Source organism: Aaosphaeria arxii, assembly GCF_010015735.1.
Source record: "Aaosphaeria arxii CBS 175.79 unplaced genomic scaffold BU24scaffold_4, whole genome shotgun sequence".
NCBI classification, from domain to species: Eukaryota; Fungi; Ascomycota; class Dothideomycetes; order Pleosporales; genus Aaosphaeria; species Aaosphaeria arxii.
Window position 1 is genome coordinate 3628259 of NW_022983477.1, and position 15862 is coordinate 3644120.

Consider the following 15862-nt stretch of genomic DNA (forward strand, 5'->3'; position numbering starts at 1 on the left):
TGGTGAGAGTAAGTAATGGCCGCGTCCCATTGGCTGCAACCATCCAGCGAATGCCCATCTAGCTCCCCACGTCATTACTCCGGCTCTCTATCGATTCTGCAAACCCCATGCCTCGGAAGCAACTTTTTTCTACTCTACACACCTATGTTGGCCGCACCATCACAATAATTGTCTAACAAGTATCCTACGCTACTCACTGCTACGTATGGTCGCCGGCCCGTACAGATGACCGCCGGTCTGATGCGGAGGTTATTCTCGTCGTCTACTCGCGCGCAGCTTTCTTCGCGACTTGCATCGAACCACCTTACCGCACCTCGACTGCTAGGATTGAAGCAATACCAAAGAACACTCAGTAACATCCGGCCACGTGAAGCTTCGGTTTCCAAGACATGGTTCACCAGTACTACCGTATCACTGTGCTCCTCGAACTCGGATATACGGCCACCGGATGAGCGGACGCTGAAGCTGGGTCGAAGTACGAATCAATACAACCCTTGCGCCATGAGGCCATGCTGACGGTCAATAGCAATTCGTATGCTTCATGAGCGCCTTCCCGAATTATTAGTGTCGCCTCTGCCACAAGATATACTCTCTCCGCACATCACTCTTCATCTTTTCCCGTCGACTCATCCCCACCTACCGACCGTGAGAGGCAAACTTGCATATACAGCAGCATTATGGACAGCACCTGTGGCTTGGGGTCGAGTCCCTGTGCTAGGGAATGTGAAGTTGGCAATACTATCCGAGCGCATGGTTAAAAATGGAGGGTCATGCTCACCAACGCATCTCCGGCATGAAAAATTGATTGTTAAATGGAAGACCTGTGGCAAGTCAGATACAGCGAACAAGTCGGTCAGTGGAGCATCAGGAAAGGTTTCCAGCTCGTCGTCAGTATCTGGCAGCCACGACGAAGAGTTCACTGGCATCTTTGTATTCGAGTTCGATGAAGAAGGACGGATCATCAATCACACCATCGAACGTGCCGAAGAGAATGGCAACTGGGACAAAACGGCCAAAGTCATCAGTGTGACTGATTGGCTCCTTGGGCGAGCATGGGGAAAGAGAGGCGAAGAAGCAGTCCCCAGTCTAGCTTTCGTTCGGAGTGACTGTGATCGGAGGCCAAATCGCAATGATTCCGGCAGAGGAAGGCATTCATAGACCGCAAAGGCCATGTCAATCAAAGGTTGGGTTCAATATCGGACCAATACCCTTGGCAACCTGGTCATGCATATCACAATAGCCATTGTAGCGGCGGTCGACAGTTTTCCACGGCCTCATTCCCAGTAAGCTATGTAAGTTCATGACAGGCGCAAAATGTAGGGCACAATGGGTTACGGCTGCTCTTTTTGTATTGTATCACTACCACTAACCCCTACACTCTGTAAACAATAAACATCTTTTCTCTCAGCTTCTAGCTGAATGTAAGTCGGCGTCAGGAGTGTCAATAGCAGATTCGAAAGAGGCTGGAAGTCAAGGACAACTATCGACTTGAACTGCACACGATATACGACGGCAGTCCACTCTTTGACTATAATATTGAGTCCTTTCTAACCAATGACCAACGAGCATCTTAGAAATTCATCTGCTCTGGCAATTGGACGCAAAGTGGATACCCCCAGTTTTCTGTTCTAACAACTTCGTTGCGTGGTCTCCCCTGTTCCCACTCATTGCAAGATTGAACCTCTGGTGACCTCGCCACCTCCTTTGCTACTCAAACACATTGTTTCAGGGAGGCATATCTTAGCTGTATGCGGTGCTTGTATTGGGTCTAGCCAGAAAAACAAGACAGGGTTGCACATAAGAATTAGAAACCAAGTCGTCGGCTAACAGACCATCAAAGCACCCTTCGACTTCAGGTTTCTTTGATCGCTATCATGATTCAAGTCTCGCCGTTGAAGACTGTATCAGATTCACTATGGGCGGAACAGCGTCTAGGGAGTTGTTCTGATCACAGTGACCAATCGGTGTCCCAAAAGTGGAGTTTCCGCTATGTTGTGATAGTAGTTGCCAATGATGATAGGAACCTTAACGTGGCATGCCTCAACTTTGGAGGAACGCGGAAGTGCTGCCAGACTATGAAACTTTGTTGTAGTCAAGGAACAGTGTTTATTGTCATAGAGTAAGCCGCAAGGAGTGTATACAGCAGTGGCAGCCTATAACTCTAATTTGTGTCACTAGACTTGATCGACTCTCAGTACGTTCCGCAAACGCTCAGTAGCAATGGGGCTGTCTCGGCAGCTTGGGGGTTGAAGCATTCTATTGGTGCCCTCTTGACAGCTCAATGCAGATATAAATCTGTCTTGCCATTCGTCGTCTGTCTTACTCGTAAGTGTCTGCGCATGACCTCTGAAGTTCCGACCTTCAATTGCACAATTGGATGACAAGTCGTCGTATAGGACTTCAATACTTCCTCGTAGCTAGCATTTACACATTACGTCAATATCCGACGAGCTAGTAGTTGTATTGGAGGAGCCGCGAGTGTCTACCTTACGTATCACTAATCAGAGGTCTGATTACAATCTCATAAAACTTAGGAAAAGAGTCAAGTGTGGTGCATGAGGGGATAGTTATTGAGGTTGGCTACATGGGCAGAAAGTAGAGATGATTAAGAGGAAGCGAGCGAGCAGCGACTGTCCACGTCCTCGTCGTTGGTTCGTCCAATCCAAGGTCGGATCGCCTGCAGCTCCTTGATGGCCCGAGCACCAGCTAGACAACTACAACGTCGAAGCACTCACTTCGTCCTTGTTGTCGTCTCCATCTCCCCAAACTCACTCTTTAATCTTCATCTCGCCCGTTGCTCGTTGAACTGCGGAGGCGGTCCTCATTGTCTCTGAGTCGTGCTGCACCTTCCGGTCCACTACCAGCCCCCCGTGTTTTCTCTTTTGGGCGCCTTGCGTATCCCCAGCTTCCCCGCCTCATTACACAGCAGCCTGGAGCTTCAGCCTCTGTGCATGCACTTCTTCTCATCCTCGAGCTCCGCTGCTTGACGATTTGAAACCATGGCTGACCTCACGGGCGGCGCGGAACTAAGTATATTGCGCTTCCCCCGTACGCGCAAAGCAGCAGCTAATGTGTGTCGCAGATCACCCCATTCTCAACCTCACCCCCGAAGAGAAGCGCGCATTCCAATACCTCTTCCAACAGGCAGATACTGAAAAGCTGGGTGTCGTCACTGGCGAAGTCGCTGTCAAGTTCTTCGAGCGAACCAAACTGCAACCTGCGATCTTGGGCGAGATATGGCAGATTGCTGATACGGAGAACCGCGGTCTCTTGACCTCCTCTGGTTTCTGCCAGGTCCTGCGCTTGATCGGCCACTATCAAGCTGGACGAGATCCATCAGCTGAATTAGCTTTCAGGCGTGAGTCGATTCTTAATCCATAGGCGCTCAGTGACTAAACAAGGCCAGCTGGTCCGCTACCGAAATTCGAAGGCCTCACCATTCCTACCGGCCCAGCACCAGTACAGACCCATATTCCACCGCCACCTGGAACCCTACAACCTCAGATCAGCGGCAGCGGGCCTATACGAGTACCTCAACTTACTCCAGCAAAAGCTGCAGAGTATGCAAGCCTTTTTGAGAAATCAGGCGCACAGAACGGTATCTTGTCAGGTAATGCCAATTAACTAGTCTCCTTTTAGGGTTAATCGCTAACGAATGTTCATAGGCGAAAATGCTAAACAGATCTTTGAGAAGGCAAGGCTACCCAACGAAACTCTGGGCCGGATTTGGAATCTGGCGGATACAGAGCAGCGTGGAGCCCTCGGTGTGACACAATTTACCATCGCCATGCATCTCTTGGCGTCCTGTAGGACTGGAGCGATGAAAACCCTTCCGACCACATTGCCCCCAGGGTTGTTTGAGGCTGCATCCCGCAGAGCTCCAATTGCTCCAGCTGGCCGCCGACCCGAAGATCCAATCCCTCGTCAATTCAGTGGCACCAGACTCCAGAGCAGTAGCCCACTCTCCCATAGTCAATATGGCACGCCTCCCACGCAATCAGCCCAGGCAACTGGGAATGATTGGTTGATTAGTGCACAAGAGAAGGATTCCTACGACAATCTCTTCAGCAAAGTGGATACATATGGCCGCGGGTTTATCACTGGTGAACAAGCGGTATCATTCTTCAGCGACTCTGGGCTCGCCGAGGATGTTCTTGCGGGTATCTGGGATCTCGCAGACATCAACTCTGAAGGCCAATTGAGCAGGGACGAGTTCGCAGTGGCCATGTACCTGATAAGACAGCAGCGTAACCCAGGAAAACAGCTCCCAACTACGTTGCCACCTAACTTGGTGCCACCTTCCATGAGGAACCAAGTGCGGTCACAACCAGCTAGGCCAACCCAGGACTCCCATATTCCCGCCTTCGCACCACCACAGCAGCCAAAGTCAGCTGCGGATGATCTTTTTGGACTTGGCGATGCATTCTCGGATCCTGTTCCCCCAGCAGCAGCTCCCGCGCAAGTCCAACAGTCCACTGGCGGATCCGCGCCTTTCAGCAAACCATTCGACTCGGACCCATTCGCAAGCAAGGCAGCGTCGCCAACCTCTCCTCACCCATTCGCTCCTGCTCCACGCAATCCAGCGTCGACATTCAAGCCTTTCATGCCGAGCTCTTCATTCGGTCAAACCCTTACGACGCAGTCCACTGGTCAATCTGCATCATCGGCGACGCAACCTAAGCCCAATCAGCCATCACCCATGGACGATCTCCTGGGTGAAAGTGATCCAGATATCAACAAGAAGTTAACTCAGGACCAGACGGAGCTGGCAAACATGTCCAATCAGATGAGCACACTGCGGACGCAGATGCATGAAGTGCAGAACAAGAAGGTCACAACCGAGCATGATCTCAATAGTGTTAACAATCAGAAGCGGGACCTAGAATTGCGCCTTTCCCAGTTCAAGACTCAGTACGAACAGGAAGCTAAGAACGTAAAACTATTGGAGGATCAGCTTGCCACTTCCAAGAATGAGACTCGAAAACTACAGCAAGATCTGAGCGTCATCGAGGCGCAATACCAGGAACTTCAAGGCCAATACCGCCAAGTTGGTTCTGCGCTCGAGACGGACCAACGCGAAAATGCCAATCTCAAAGAGCAGATCCGGGTTCTTAACGCTGAGATTGCACAGCTCCGCCCACAACTCGACAAGATGCGCACCGACGCGCGTCAGCAGAAGGGTCTTGTCGCCATCAACAAGAAGCAGTTGGCAACTAACGAGAATGAACGGGAGAAGATCTCGAATGAGATCAGCGACCTCGCCAAAGCATCCGAGGAAGCACTTCGCAACCCTACAACCCAAACGCCTAGTGTAGCCAGCCCTGCGACTTCTACGGCTAGTCACAACACCAACCCATTCTTCAGGAGGTCGCCTCAACCATCTACAGACAACACCATGACTCCTTCGGGATTTTCGCAAGGCACGCACAAGGACTTTGATAGCGTATTCGGGAACACCTTTGCCTCGCCTCAGAGCACCGTCCCTCCCACGTCGTTCAGATCTGATAGCCACAGTCAGGTTCCGACCTTCTCCGCTCCGTCTGGTCAATCCGTTCGCTCGTCAGAGGGTCCAGATGTTCCGACGCCTTCAACGTCGCCTCCTTTATCCACTACCTATCAGGATTCTCCTCGGGGTGGGGAACCTCCAGCACCTCCAGAGTCACGCCAATTCGCATCTAGCTTCCTTCCTTTGAGAGACACAGTACCACGGTCCGATTCCTTCAGTTCATCCGTCAAGGTGTCTGCCCCTGCTAGTAGGTACGGTGGTCCAGGCAACGAGACGCCTACAATTACCAAGGCCTCGCCAGCAGGGACCCCGGTCCCTGAGAAGCCTAGCGTTGAACGGTCCAGCACCTCGAAGACTGAGACCGATGCTTTTGGGCCTTCACTCTTCGACCGAAATACAACTGCGTCACCAGTTGCTAGCGTCACGAGCGACACCCAAAGGTCAGGCACAAAGAACGACGAACGTAAAGATACATTCCCCGGGTTTGGAGCTCCCGCTGTTGGACACGATGTTCCGGGCGCCTTCCCCAGAGACACGCATTCTCCCTTGCAGCAAGTCCCCACAGGAGAGAGCAGCTTTAGCAGCCAAAGCAAGTCTAAGGATCCTTTCTCTTCAGCATCCAAGGATTCTGATCGTGGTGGAGCGTCCAGCAAGGTCGATTTCGATTCCGCATTCGCCGGCTTCGGCGCAAATCGCCAGGGCAATGAATCTAGCTCTGCCAACGGTAATCCTTCAACATCTAAGAAGTTCAACAAAGAATTCCCTCCCATTGAGGATCTTAGTCGCGATGATGACAGCGATAGCAACAGCGAACCGGGCTTTGCAGACAACTTCACGTCTACTTCGCCACAACAACAGAGGCCCTCTACTTCGCAGTCGCAACAACAGCGATCTGCATTCAGCGCTGACGGACCCGCCATACCACCTCCGACAACTCGTCTCGACTCCAGCACAAGCGGTCTCCCTTCGCCAGGAGCCCAGAAGTCTCCGCCCACTTATGATCAAAGTGTCCCTAGCAAGACCGGCTCGAACCAGTTCCCCCCAGAATTCGGAGGACTTCTCCCCTCCCGTACTGATCCGACTTCTCCTCCTGTGGCTTCTCAGTCGCCTGAACGCTCTTTCAGCACGATGTCTGCCGGAAGCCAGGGCGCAGCTTTGTTTGGTGCTCCTTCGGCTAGCAAGCCCACTGCCACTTCTCCTCCTCCGACTGATACTCCATCATCCACCGTCCCATCAGACACGTATCAATCTGCAGTCTCTCAGGGGACCAGTGAGACCAACAAAGGTCCATCACCGCCAACGAATGCCCCCCAGGCCGGCAGGTCTATGTTCAATGACGACTTCGATGCTGGTTTCGACGACCTGACCGATGCAAAGGAGGCAGATGATAAAACCGATGATGATTTCATCTTGTCGTCTCAGCATCGTGAGGGATTTGATGAGTTTAACCCAGTATTTGACTCACCCGCTGCGTCAAAGTCTAATACAATGGCTTCTCAGCAAACACCCACCGGAAAGGCTTTTGGCGATGATAGCTTTGGCGATTTCGAGCATCTTTCACAGAGCTTCAGTCAGCCGAAAACCCAGCAGCCAACCGCTTCATCCTCGCAGGATTGGGACGCAATCTTCTCGGGTCTAGATACACCTCAAAACGAGAAAGGCCCACAGCAGTCTTCTGGTGATGCTGGAAAATCTGTCTTTGATTCGCTCGACGGCGAAGATTCCTCTTCCTTGTCTAAACCGGCCATGCCTCAGCTTGGTCGTGCCATTAGCAGCGGTACTGAGCATGATGACCCCATCTTGAAGAAATTGACCGGTATGGGCTACGCTCGTAACGATGCTCTTTCCGCACTTGAGCAATACGACTACGACATCAACAAGGTAGGCTATGGGCCCGACGATTCTGGCATGACCATCACTAAAAAATCAACAGGCAGCTGATTATCTCACTTCCTCCAAGTAAACACCAAGGGACTTTGCAGACTGCTTGCCATGGATATCCGATACAAGCATGGCCACGCGAAGTGGTCTATGTCCGTTCCCTTCTTACCTTTCAAGAGTTACTATAGTTTGCGATGGTTTAATATTTGTACGAATACTTCTGCTTGCAAAGCTATCGGAGAGATGCTTAGCAATGCTTTCCATACCCACAGCGTTGGTTTACTATGTGTTTGGAGCAGAATTCAGCGCGCATACCGACACGCCATCTTGATGGGCTTGACTTAATTTTTGGCTTTCTGGCGGCATTCATTTGGCTCGTTCTACAACCCTACGACTTTCCATTTGCACATACTTGATTAGTCAATTTATTGCATTCGTTTCCCTTGCTCCTCCCATCAATTGTCCATCCTCAAGTCATCATAATGAAGCAAACAAGCGCTAATCGCATCCTGGTTATCGATAGCGGCCATGTGATCCGATAGTGCCGCTCGCCGCCACTATCATGACGCAAGCTCGTGTCTCGATTCATGCTCGGAACTAATAGTCCCGCCATCTGCATCTGCAGCTGCATGAATACCTAAATCTATCGACCCCATTCAACCCACTACACTTCTACACCCTAACCCTCCACTCGCCCCAGCAGGTATCCCCATACATTTCCTGTCCATTGCCCTCCTGTCGCAGTCACGATCTTTCAAAATGAGTGATTTCGCTCCGCCATCCGTAAGTGCGCCCAGACGGAAGTTCGGAACAATAGTTCAGAAGCTCATCTACAACCCAGGGCCCACCTCCACCGAAGGTACCGGAAGGATACAAGGCAGTGTGGAATGGCAAGTAATTCAGACTTGCTGAGAGGAGGAATGCGTCTGCTAATGCGCATGGCCAGAGCAATATAGCGAATGGTTCTACGTCAACATATATACAAAGAAGTCGCAATGGGACAAACCGACAGAACCCGTCTACCCGCCCGGCGAGGCTCCTGATGCTCCTCCCGCTGGCGCCCCACCATCATATGTCGCATCGAATACGTCTCAATCAACGCCTGCGACGGAGAAGAGCCATCTAGCCAGCAACAACCCCTACGCGAGCACAAACAACACCGGACAGAGTATGAGCGAAGACGAGCGACTCGCAAGGCAGCTACAAGAGGAGGAGCAAAACCGATCTCAGAGCCACGGCCTGCCTCTCAACAGGGGAGAGTCTGGCAGCTACTACGGAAACAGCCCTCAACCTCCTCAGAGCCAGACACCAGGAGGAAGCATGTATCCACCGCAGAACGCAACGAATATGTATCCGTCTCAAGATCGGGGGAAATCAAAGAGCTTCTTGGGAAAGCTACTCGGCAAGTCTAGTGGAGGATCAAGTGGGCACGGCTATCCGCCCCAGCAGCAGGGTTACGGCCAGCCACAATACGGCGGATATCCACCTCAAGGCCAGTATCAGCAGTACGGCCAGCCTGGTGGGTATGGCCAGCCAGGCTACGGAGCTCCATATGGTCAGCCGTACGGGCAACCGATGTATCAGCAGCAGCAGCCAGGGCGCCGTCCGGGAGGCGGGGGGATGGGATTGGGTGGAGCCGCCTTGCTCGTAAGCTAGAATCTACAACCCATTTGACGTAGTCGTCCTGCTAACAGACTATCAGGGAGGAGGTGCAGGTTTATTGGGGTAAGTTACCATTCCATAGGTTTAAGAAATGAGATACTAACTAGTTTGACAGTGGTATGGCGCTCGCGGGCGCTGCCGACGCAGGAGATAGCGGCGACACTTACATCGAGAACAACAACTACGGGGACGACGGTGGTTTTGACGATGGCGGCGGCTTCGATGGCGATTTCTAGTCTTTTCGATCTGGTTGTCTGGGGGGTTGGTATTGTGGTTAGATTCCATCTGCTTCATTGCGACATTTTCAAGTACATAGTCATCTAATCTTCGAGTAATCATTTATTCGAGCGTATTTACTGCTACCTGAAAAAGTTTACTGGAGTGTATTTGCTTGGGTTCTTCGTAAATGGCCTGATTTCCTACCTCTTCTGCCTCATTTGTTCCTTCCTCTTTGCAGAATATCTAGCAGTCATCTTGGAAGAGATAGGAGAATGCATATTCCGATCTTAGCAATTGCCTAGCTAGAACATGACTGTTTCTTCTGGATTATCATAGTTGTTCATTCCCTACCTCATCCACTTGAAACCAAGTAAATCGAGAATTACTCACAGCTATCTTCAGCCACACTATAAGCATTGTTTGGACGTCTGAAAGAAACATGTCCACTCACAGATCAAACAATATAATAGAAACCCAGACCTTCTATTTTCACTTCCGAGTTTCGAAGCAGCCATGCCATACATAGCGCCCATGATGTCTAGGCGCCGCAGTATCTACGGCGTTGGTATGAGTGATGAGCAAATAGATAAATCCTACTGAACAGACAGTAATCACTGGTGACATCTGTTAGAATGTTATCATTCCCAAACGAACATTTCACTATACCCAATCACGATGATTCTTTACTTCTTCCCTCCCATAGTCTTTTCAGATATCTTGGAAGAAATCACACATTGATTTCTCCTCCATAATCAGGCCAACAGATTTTGATTGATTAATGATGCTAAAGGGCGTAATAATAGCTACTATTTCAATCATCGACACGCAATCAAAACCAACGCAGACCCGCGGTAGCAACAGCAAGAGGGGGCCGCCATACTATTCCGTCATGAAGCCTCGAATGAATGTGTCTCAAATCGCTTGAGAGTCACTATACCCCACCACCCCTGAGTCCATCGTGTCCACGAGGTATATGAACAATCATTCTCTCGTCTAAACCTCCGACGCAATATCATCGGTATGATTAACTTCGAAGACGAACAAGAAAACACCAAACATGATTCTCTAGCTCGCATCAAGGAAGTTACAAGAATATCCGATGTGCCCTACGTTGACTTCTCGTTGATGTCTCCCTTTTCCTAATTTCGATTCGACCGAGTCTTTCTTCGCAAAGTAGTATCTTGGTACGTATATGACAACCAGCTCTAGATTCAAGATGAAGCCACCACACCAACAACTACCCTCCCCATCCTCCTCATATGAGAGCGACATACAGTTCCGCCATACACCCCCTAAGAACGTTCTGATACTATTTACGTATAGCCTTCCCACGATACCTACATACACAGGTACTGTTGTTGAAAACAACGGACTCTACGTCCAACAAGTACAAAAACCCCCATAACCCGGCGTCAGATCAGGTATCTTGTAGGTGAGCTACCAAAAAAAATCAATTAGTACATACGTGTGCGCAAGTGTGTAACCTAGTAAGGGACTTATATAACAATGCCCATAGATATCAGAAGTAAATGTTTTATCATTAACTTGGATGTAAAGATAAAAGTATATTTAAACTTGAAAATAAAAACTGTAAGTTCACTGACATAACAATAATGTTAGATAAATACAATGACATACAGTTGCACTACAGCTCCGTCTTTTCATATATAGATTTCTATCTTGTTGTGTTAATAATTTTGCGTTAGTTGTTCTAGTCTTTTCTTTCTATAAAACTATTCCTTTGCCCTCTTCGCAGTGTTTCTACACTTTTTTTTTTTACAAGAGTAATAGATGGGAATTGTTTTCCTCTTGTATAGAGATTATCGATACTAGTTTAGTTATTTATTATATTTATATATATTTTTCCATCGTTACTTATCTTTTTAAGAGTTAAGAAAGAACAAATGGATTTCATAACCAGTGCGATTATTGCTACCTTAAAATCAATCCTACTCATCTATACCCTCTTCTGGAAGTTGATCACATGGGAAGAAAGGGATGTATACGAGGAAAAGGTCATTGAAGAACAGAGTGAAGATTAACGTCTACCTCCAACACCTCAGATCATCACCGTAGACTAACACCTCAGACTAGCATCTAACGTTTACGTTCGTCGTGTGGACGAAAGAGATAAACAAAGGGCTAGACATATGCGGGAGACGTTAGGATGCATTTATGGCATCACACGTATGTACATGAAAGAGTATCAGGACAAACATGTGTATACGAGCGCTGTTCACACGGGTTAAACCAGTCATGGAGATCATGTTTGACATCCCAAGAAGAAATTCATGTCGTATCATATTATCTTTTCATACGATTTAATTCTACACACTCCCCATCCCACCCCACCCCATCCCATTCCAGTCATTCCAAAGCGAAAGGCGGGGTACTTTCACCCAAAAAAGAACCCACAGACCCAATCCTCCGGTATCTCTCCTTGTGAGCTTTGCGTAAACCCGACCGGCTGGCGGGGGGGGGATGCCACTTTCCCATCATCTTTGAAACGCCAGGAATGCGGACATGAATCCCCCACTCTACCATTCGTTCCCTTTTGCACTTCCTCCCCCTCCCCCCCACAAAAGAAAGTCCGAAAACAGTTCGTTTAACTTCTGAAACGTGCCTCATTTTAGTTCGTGGGAGTGGGGGTTTTGGGAAAAGAGGGTGGTTGAAGGGAATAGATGACAGGTGATGGGGATGGTTTCGGAAGGAATCTATGAGTTCATCCCTTGGAGTGAGTGAGTGAGTGGGTGGGTTGGGATTGCGTGGACGGTTTTGGTTTTGTTGTCTGCCCCACGTTTGTTGACGTCACTTTGTGGGTTCATCCCTTGGGTTGTTGTCTAACTAAACACATCTCACTCCTCATTCTGCGAGGTCGAACGGAGGAGGGAGGGGAAGGGGGGAATAGATAGATAGATACACATAGTTAAGGGTGGATGTGGGCACAAGAGGAAGTGATTGATTGTTTACAAGCGCGGAAGGTCGGCCAGGGACTCAATGACCGCGAACTGGGACTTGGATTCGGGGCTGAGGGGTGCATTGCCGGGACGATCGACGACGATTGTGTGGACGCCTGCTTCGGTCGCGGCTACGGCTTCTGTTTATCAGTCTTTGTTAGCTATCGGTTTGGTGATATGTGAGAGGACGGGTAATGGGTGGTGCGTTTTGAGGGTCCGGGGTTGCGTAGATTGGTTCTTGGGTATAATCGTCGATGGGTGCTGTCACCGCCGTGAGGGCTTGGTGAACCGCATGCGACATTGCGCGTATATGAGAAGGCTTGTTCAGTCCTCTGGGTTGTTTGCTTGCATGCATTGCGCAGGGCACAGCTCGACCAAAGGGGCATCCCGACGGTGACAAATGATCGTCGTGCTAAGATGAGCTCCAAAGTGAGGTTTATGCCTCTTAATCTTCTGCGCTGCGCAATGACGACGGTGAGGAGGACCACGAAACGCCCTCTCTGCACAGGCCGCGAACGATTGAGGGGGTTTCCAACCAATGTTTGACGAGGCCCATATTGATGGATGACACAACTAAGCGAAGTCGCAATCTATCGGAGTCGTTTCATGTAGATATAGTGCGGCACCATAGTAAGAGCGAACCGCGACCACGGTTCAGGCGATATGTAACCGCAGCGCAGGAGCGATATACGCATGAATTGAGGAATGGAAAGGAGAATAATAAATCGACTTACCCTTTACGTTGTCTGTTAAGAAGGTCACCTGTGCCGTGGGTTTGCCTATCTCTTTGCAGATCTTCTCATACGAAGTTGCTTCTAGTTTGGAGCCAGCGCTAACGGTATCGAAGTGTGCAGAGAAGAGAGGCTTGAGATCCCGAGTGCTGCCGGAGCCATCTTGGACGTATGAGAAGAACTGAAGCTGGGCTTGGACGCTGCCAGAGGAGAAGATGACTAGAGTCTTGCCGGCATTCTTCCATGCCTCTAAGGTGGGAATCACATCGTCGAATAGTGGTGTTTTAAGATCACCATCGCTATAACCAATCTTCCATAATTTACCTGAGCATTGATTAGTTGGACGACGACAACCAAGGAGACCATGCAAACGAGAACGTCAATAATTGGAGAGACGTGGGGCAGTGTTGAAACAATGGACGACGCGTAAACGCAAATAACATGTAATTAGTATATTCTGTATAATCAACCATTCAGCCCAGCAGATGAGGACGGCGAGGGGATTGGTGCTGACGAGAGACAGCTCATCATCGCCCCTGCCCCACGGCCACCACTCATTGGAATAGTGGAGGCGAATATCACGAGGGGTACGCTCTTCTGCTCCTCTGGCGGTAAATGAACGGACCGAATGGCTACGCAGCGGATCGACGCTAATTGATAACTGATATCGCAGGCTTGACGTGGTGAAGATCCCGGGGACCATGCTGGAGAAAGAGTGGACCAAGACCCAGAATTCAACGATAAGAACGAGGATAACGTTGACAAGCTGATAAAGAAACGACTGGAAGATGCGAAGGGAATGATTGCAATGAGACCCACCTTGTAGCTGCTTCAGGTACACTGCTTTGATGTCGTTACGTGTCAAATCCTCGACGTGCGCAATGAGTGTCTCGGCATCTGTCCTGGTCTCCTCAGGGAACCCCACGATGAGGTCCTGGAAGCTTGGATCAGACCAAGAGTCGCGTGCGAGCGTTCTGAGACGATCGAGTGCGTACGGGTACTGCGCCTACTGTGAGCAAGGAGTCGAGTTGGACTTGGGATGAATGCGAAGGCGGCTTGCTACTGCACTCCTGTGTGTAGTAATCGGGTGGCGCGTGACGGGGTTACTGGGGAGATTGTGATAAGGCAAGACACGGTTTGGGAGAGGAGCAAGTGGGAAGGGGGCGAAAAGGGAAATGAGTGGACTGAGTGATGGACAGTCTTGCAGCAGTGAAGCCAAACAGGAAGGGGAAATGCGGCCCGCAGGGAGAAGGTTCGAGTAGGAAGATGTTGTGTGATCTGAGGTTGGTAGGAGATGGTGATGGTGTTGGTTGGTGGTTGGTGGTCTGGGAGGTCACACGCCTTCCGATTGCGGGGAAATAGCCAACCTATGGAGGCGAAAAGCAGACGGACGAGAAACTAAGAGAGACTAGACGCAGGGGGTGGGGGAGACAGGAGGCAGGAAAAGAGACAGGGAGAGACATAGAGAGACATAACGGGCTCACCAGAACATCTTTGACAAAGGAGATGCTTGAGATGGTCCCCTCTAGAAGCAGAAAAGACAATGGTTAGTGGCATGCTTTTTGCGTAACGGTAACACGGAGAAAATAGAATTCGAGGTTGAGATTGGATGACAATGTCGCAGTGGCGCATGCGGAATCCGGGGTAAGAACGCGCGCGCGCTCTGGCTGAGACACACAAAACTACTGTACGTAGTACGGAGTGGGTTTGCGACGATACCAGACCGGAAAGACAGTAGAGTAGAGTAGAGTAGAGTAGAACAGAACAGACAAGAGGGCGAATCGTGGGGAAACCCAGAAGCACACTTTGGTTCGTGATGAATCGGTGATGTCTAGGTAGCTGATAGCTCCGGTGATAAGTCGTAGTGGTAGGACGGCGTCGGCGTGGCACAACCCCAACACTTCCCCAGTGTCTCGTCTCTCTCTGTTCTGTTGGAAGCTTCCAAGTCACCGTCTGACGATCTCGAGGTCTGGAACCGCCCCAAGAAGCAACTCGCATGCGCTTTCCCTTCGATGATATCCCGAAGCCGAAGGCGAAACTGCTGTCTTCCAAGTCCTACTGTGTAAGGCAAGGGACTCGTATCCAGGGCCCGGATAGCTACCGGTTTTGACTACCCATTCGCATGTCTTTACCCAGTATGCGCGCGCGCTCCCGTCGATGGTCGATGGTCGTGGGAGCAGAACAGGTTGATGCGGAACGGGAAGACAAGCGCAAAGCATTACTTACCAATGTCGAGGACGACCGTCTCAGTGCGCTCCCATCGTTCGCGATCGAGGGATGCGACAGACATGGTAAACTGTTGAGTGTATTAAAGATACAGCAGATCTTCCTGCTATAGGCGGTGAGGGGCGGTGAAGCGAAAAATTCTTCTTCACAGTTATTGAGGGTTGTGCCTGGGACAGACGCTGGTTGGTGCGAAACGGGATGGATGAGGACGATGGAATAAAGTCACAGGAAAAATAATATCAAGGCGAGGCGGTCAGCAATCGCGATTGGGGGTTGTTGGTTGTAGTGGTGGTGGTGGTAGGGGATGTGTGAATTCTTTCAAGTTTGTTAATTTTTTTCTGGATGGGATTCCGATCTAATTGGAGAAGCCCAACTAATCGACCTGGTCTGGTAAAGTCGATGTCACCGTTCATGTAGATGGACTAGCATCAACCTCCCAGTTTGTATCTACCAGTCTACCTGACCAAACTATCAAGAAGCACGATTCGTGAAGTGCAGAAATCGATCTGTCATTTACTAAACTACTCAGGTAGTTTACTCAGGTACGATGCGAGACATTTTGCTTTTGGTTTGGTTTGCAAAGTAGTTATCCTGTTCCTGCTTCCCATGATTCAAACCCACGACTACCGCGCAAAGTTTCTCTTCACGTCGGGAACGACGACGGACGAGCAAAGCAGAAC

The 15862-nt window shown here is 50.0% G+C and overlaps 4 protein-coding genes across 4 annotated transcripts; 3 read left to right on the forward strand and 1 right to left on the reverse strand.

The window, feature by feature from the left end:
- The first annotated feature begins 98 nt into the window (after positions 1-98).
- On the forward strand, positions 99-1501 carry BU24DRAFT_422882 (uncharacterized protein). Its single transcript, XM_033528101.1, has 2 exons — positions 99-475; positions 527-1501. Exons 1-2 carry the CDS (start codon positions 226-228, stop codon positions 1156-1158), a joined length of 882 nt encoding a protein of 293 aa, XP_033384872.1. The 5' UTR covers positions 99-225; the 3' UTR covers positions 1159-1501.
- Positions 1502-2725: 1224 nt separating this feature from the next.
- Positions 2726-7840, forward strand: BU24DRAFT_422883 (uncharacterized protein). Its single transcript, XM_033528102.1, has 5 exons — positions 2726-3030; positions 3083-3358; positions 3407-3610; positions 3666-7387; positions 7440-7840. Exons 1-5 carry the CDS (start codon positions 3000-3002, stop codon positions 7467-7469), a joined length of 4263 nt encoding a protein of 1420 aa, XP_033384873.1. The 5' UTR covers positions 2726-2999; the 3' UTR covers positions 7470-7840.
- Positions 7841-7990: 150 nt separating this feature from the next.
- On the forward strand, positions 7991-9582 carry BU24DRAFT_422884 (uncharacterized protein). Its single transcript, XM_033528103.1, has 5 exons — positions 7991-8170; positions 8229-8277; positions 8334-9034; positions 9090-9112; positions 9165-9582. Exons 1-5 carry the CDS (start codon positions 8147-8149, stop codon positions 9283-9285), a joined length of 918 nt encoding a protein of 305 aa, XP_033384874.1. The 5' UTR covers positions 7991-8146; the 3' UTR covers positions 9286-9582.
- Positions 9583-12234: 2652 nt separating this feature from the next.
- BU24DRAFT_462680 (2,3-diketo-5-methylthio-1-phosphopentane phosphatase) lies at positions 12235-15246 on the reverse strand (the record flags this gene model as incomplete). Its single annotated transcript, XM_033532033.1, has 5 exons — positions 12235-12365; positions 12960-13280; positions 13776-13956; positions 14441-14481; positions 15183-15246. The coding sequence occupies 5 exons, from the start codon at positions 15244-15246 to the stop codon at positions 12235-12237; spliced, it is 738 nt and encodes a 245-aa protein (XP_033384875.1).
- Positions 15247-15862: the final 616 nt, after the last annotated feature.

Bases quoted from the DNA above. Each gene is read 5' to 3' on its own strand.
- BU24DRAFT_422882 (XM_033528101.1), top strand. From the start codon at position 226: ATGACCGCCGGTCTGATGCGGAGGTTATTCTCGTCGTCTACTCGCGCG. The intron at 476-526 runs GTACGAATCAAT...GACGGTCAATAG, and splicing joins GACGCTGAAGCTGGGTCGAA to CAATTCGTATGCTTCATGAG.
- BU24DRAFT_422883 (XM_033528102.1), top strand. From the start codon at position 3,000: ATGGCTGACCTCACGGGCGGCGCGGAACTAA. The intron at 3,611-3,665 runs GTAATGCCAATT...GAATGTTCATAG, and splicing joins ACAGAACGGTATCTTGTCAG to GCGAAAATGCTAAACAGATC. The intron at 7,388-7,439 runs GTAGGCTATGGG...AAAAATCAACAG, and splicing joins ACGACTACGACATCAACAAG to GCAGCTGATTATCTCACTTC.
- BU24DRAFT_422884 (XM_033528103.1), top strand. From the start codon at position 8,147: ATGAGTGATTTCGCTCCGCCATCC. The intron at 8,278-8,333 runs GCAAGTAATTCA...GCGCATGGCCAG, and splicing joins ATACAAGGCAGTGTGGAATG to AGCAATATAGCGAATGGTTC. The intron at 9,113-9,164 runs GTAAGTTACCAT...CTAGTTTGACAG, and splicing joins GGAGGTGCAGGTTTATTGGG to TGGTATGGCGCTCGCGGGCG.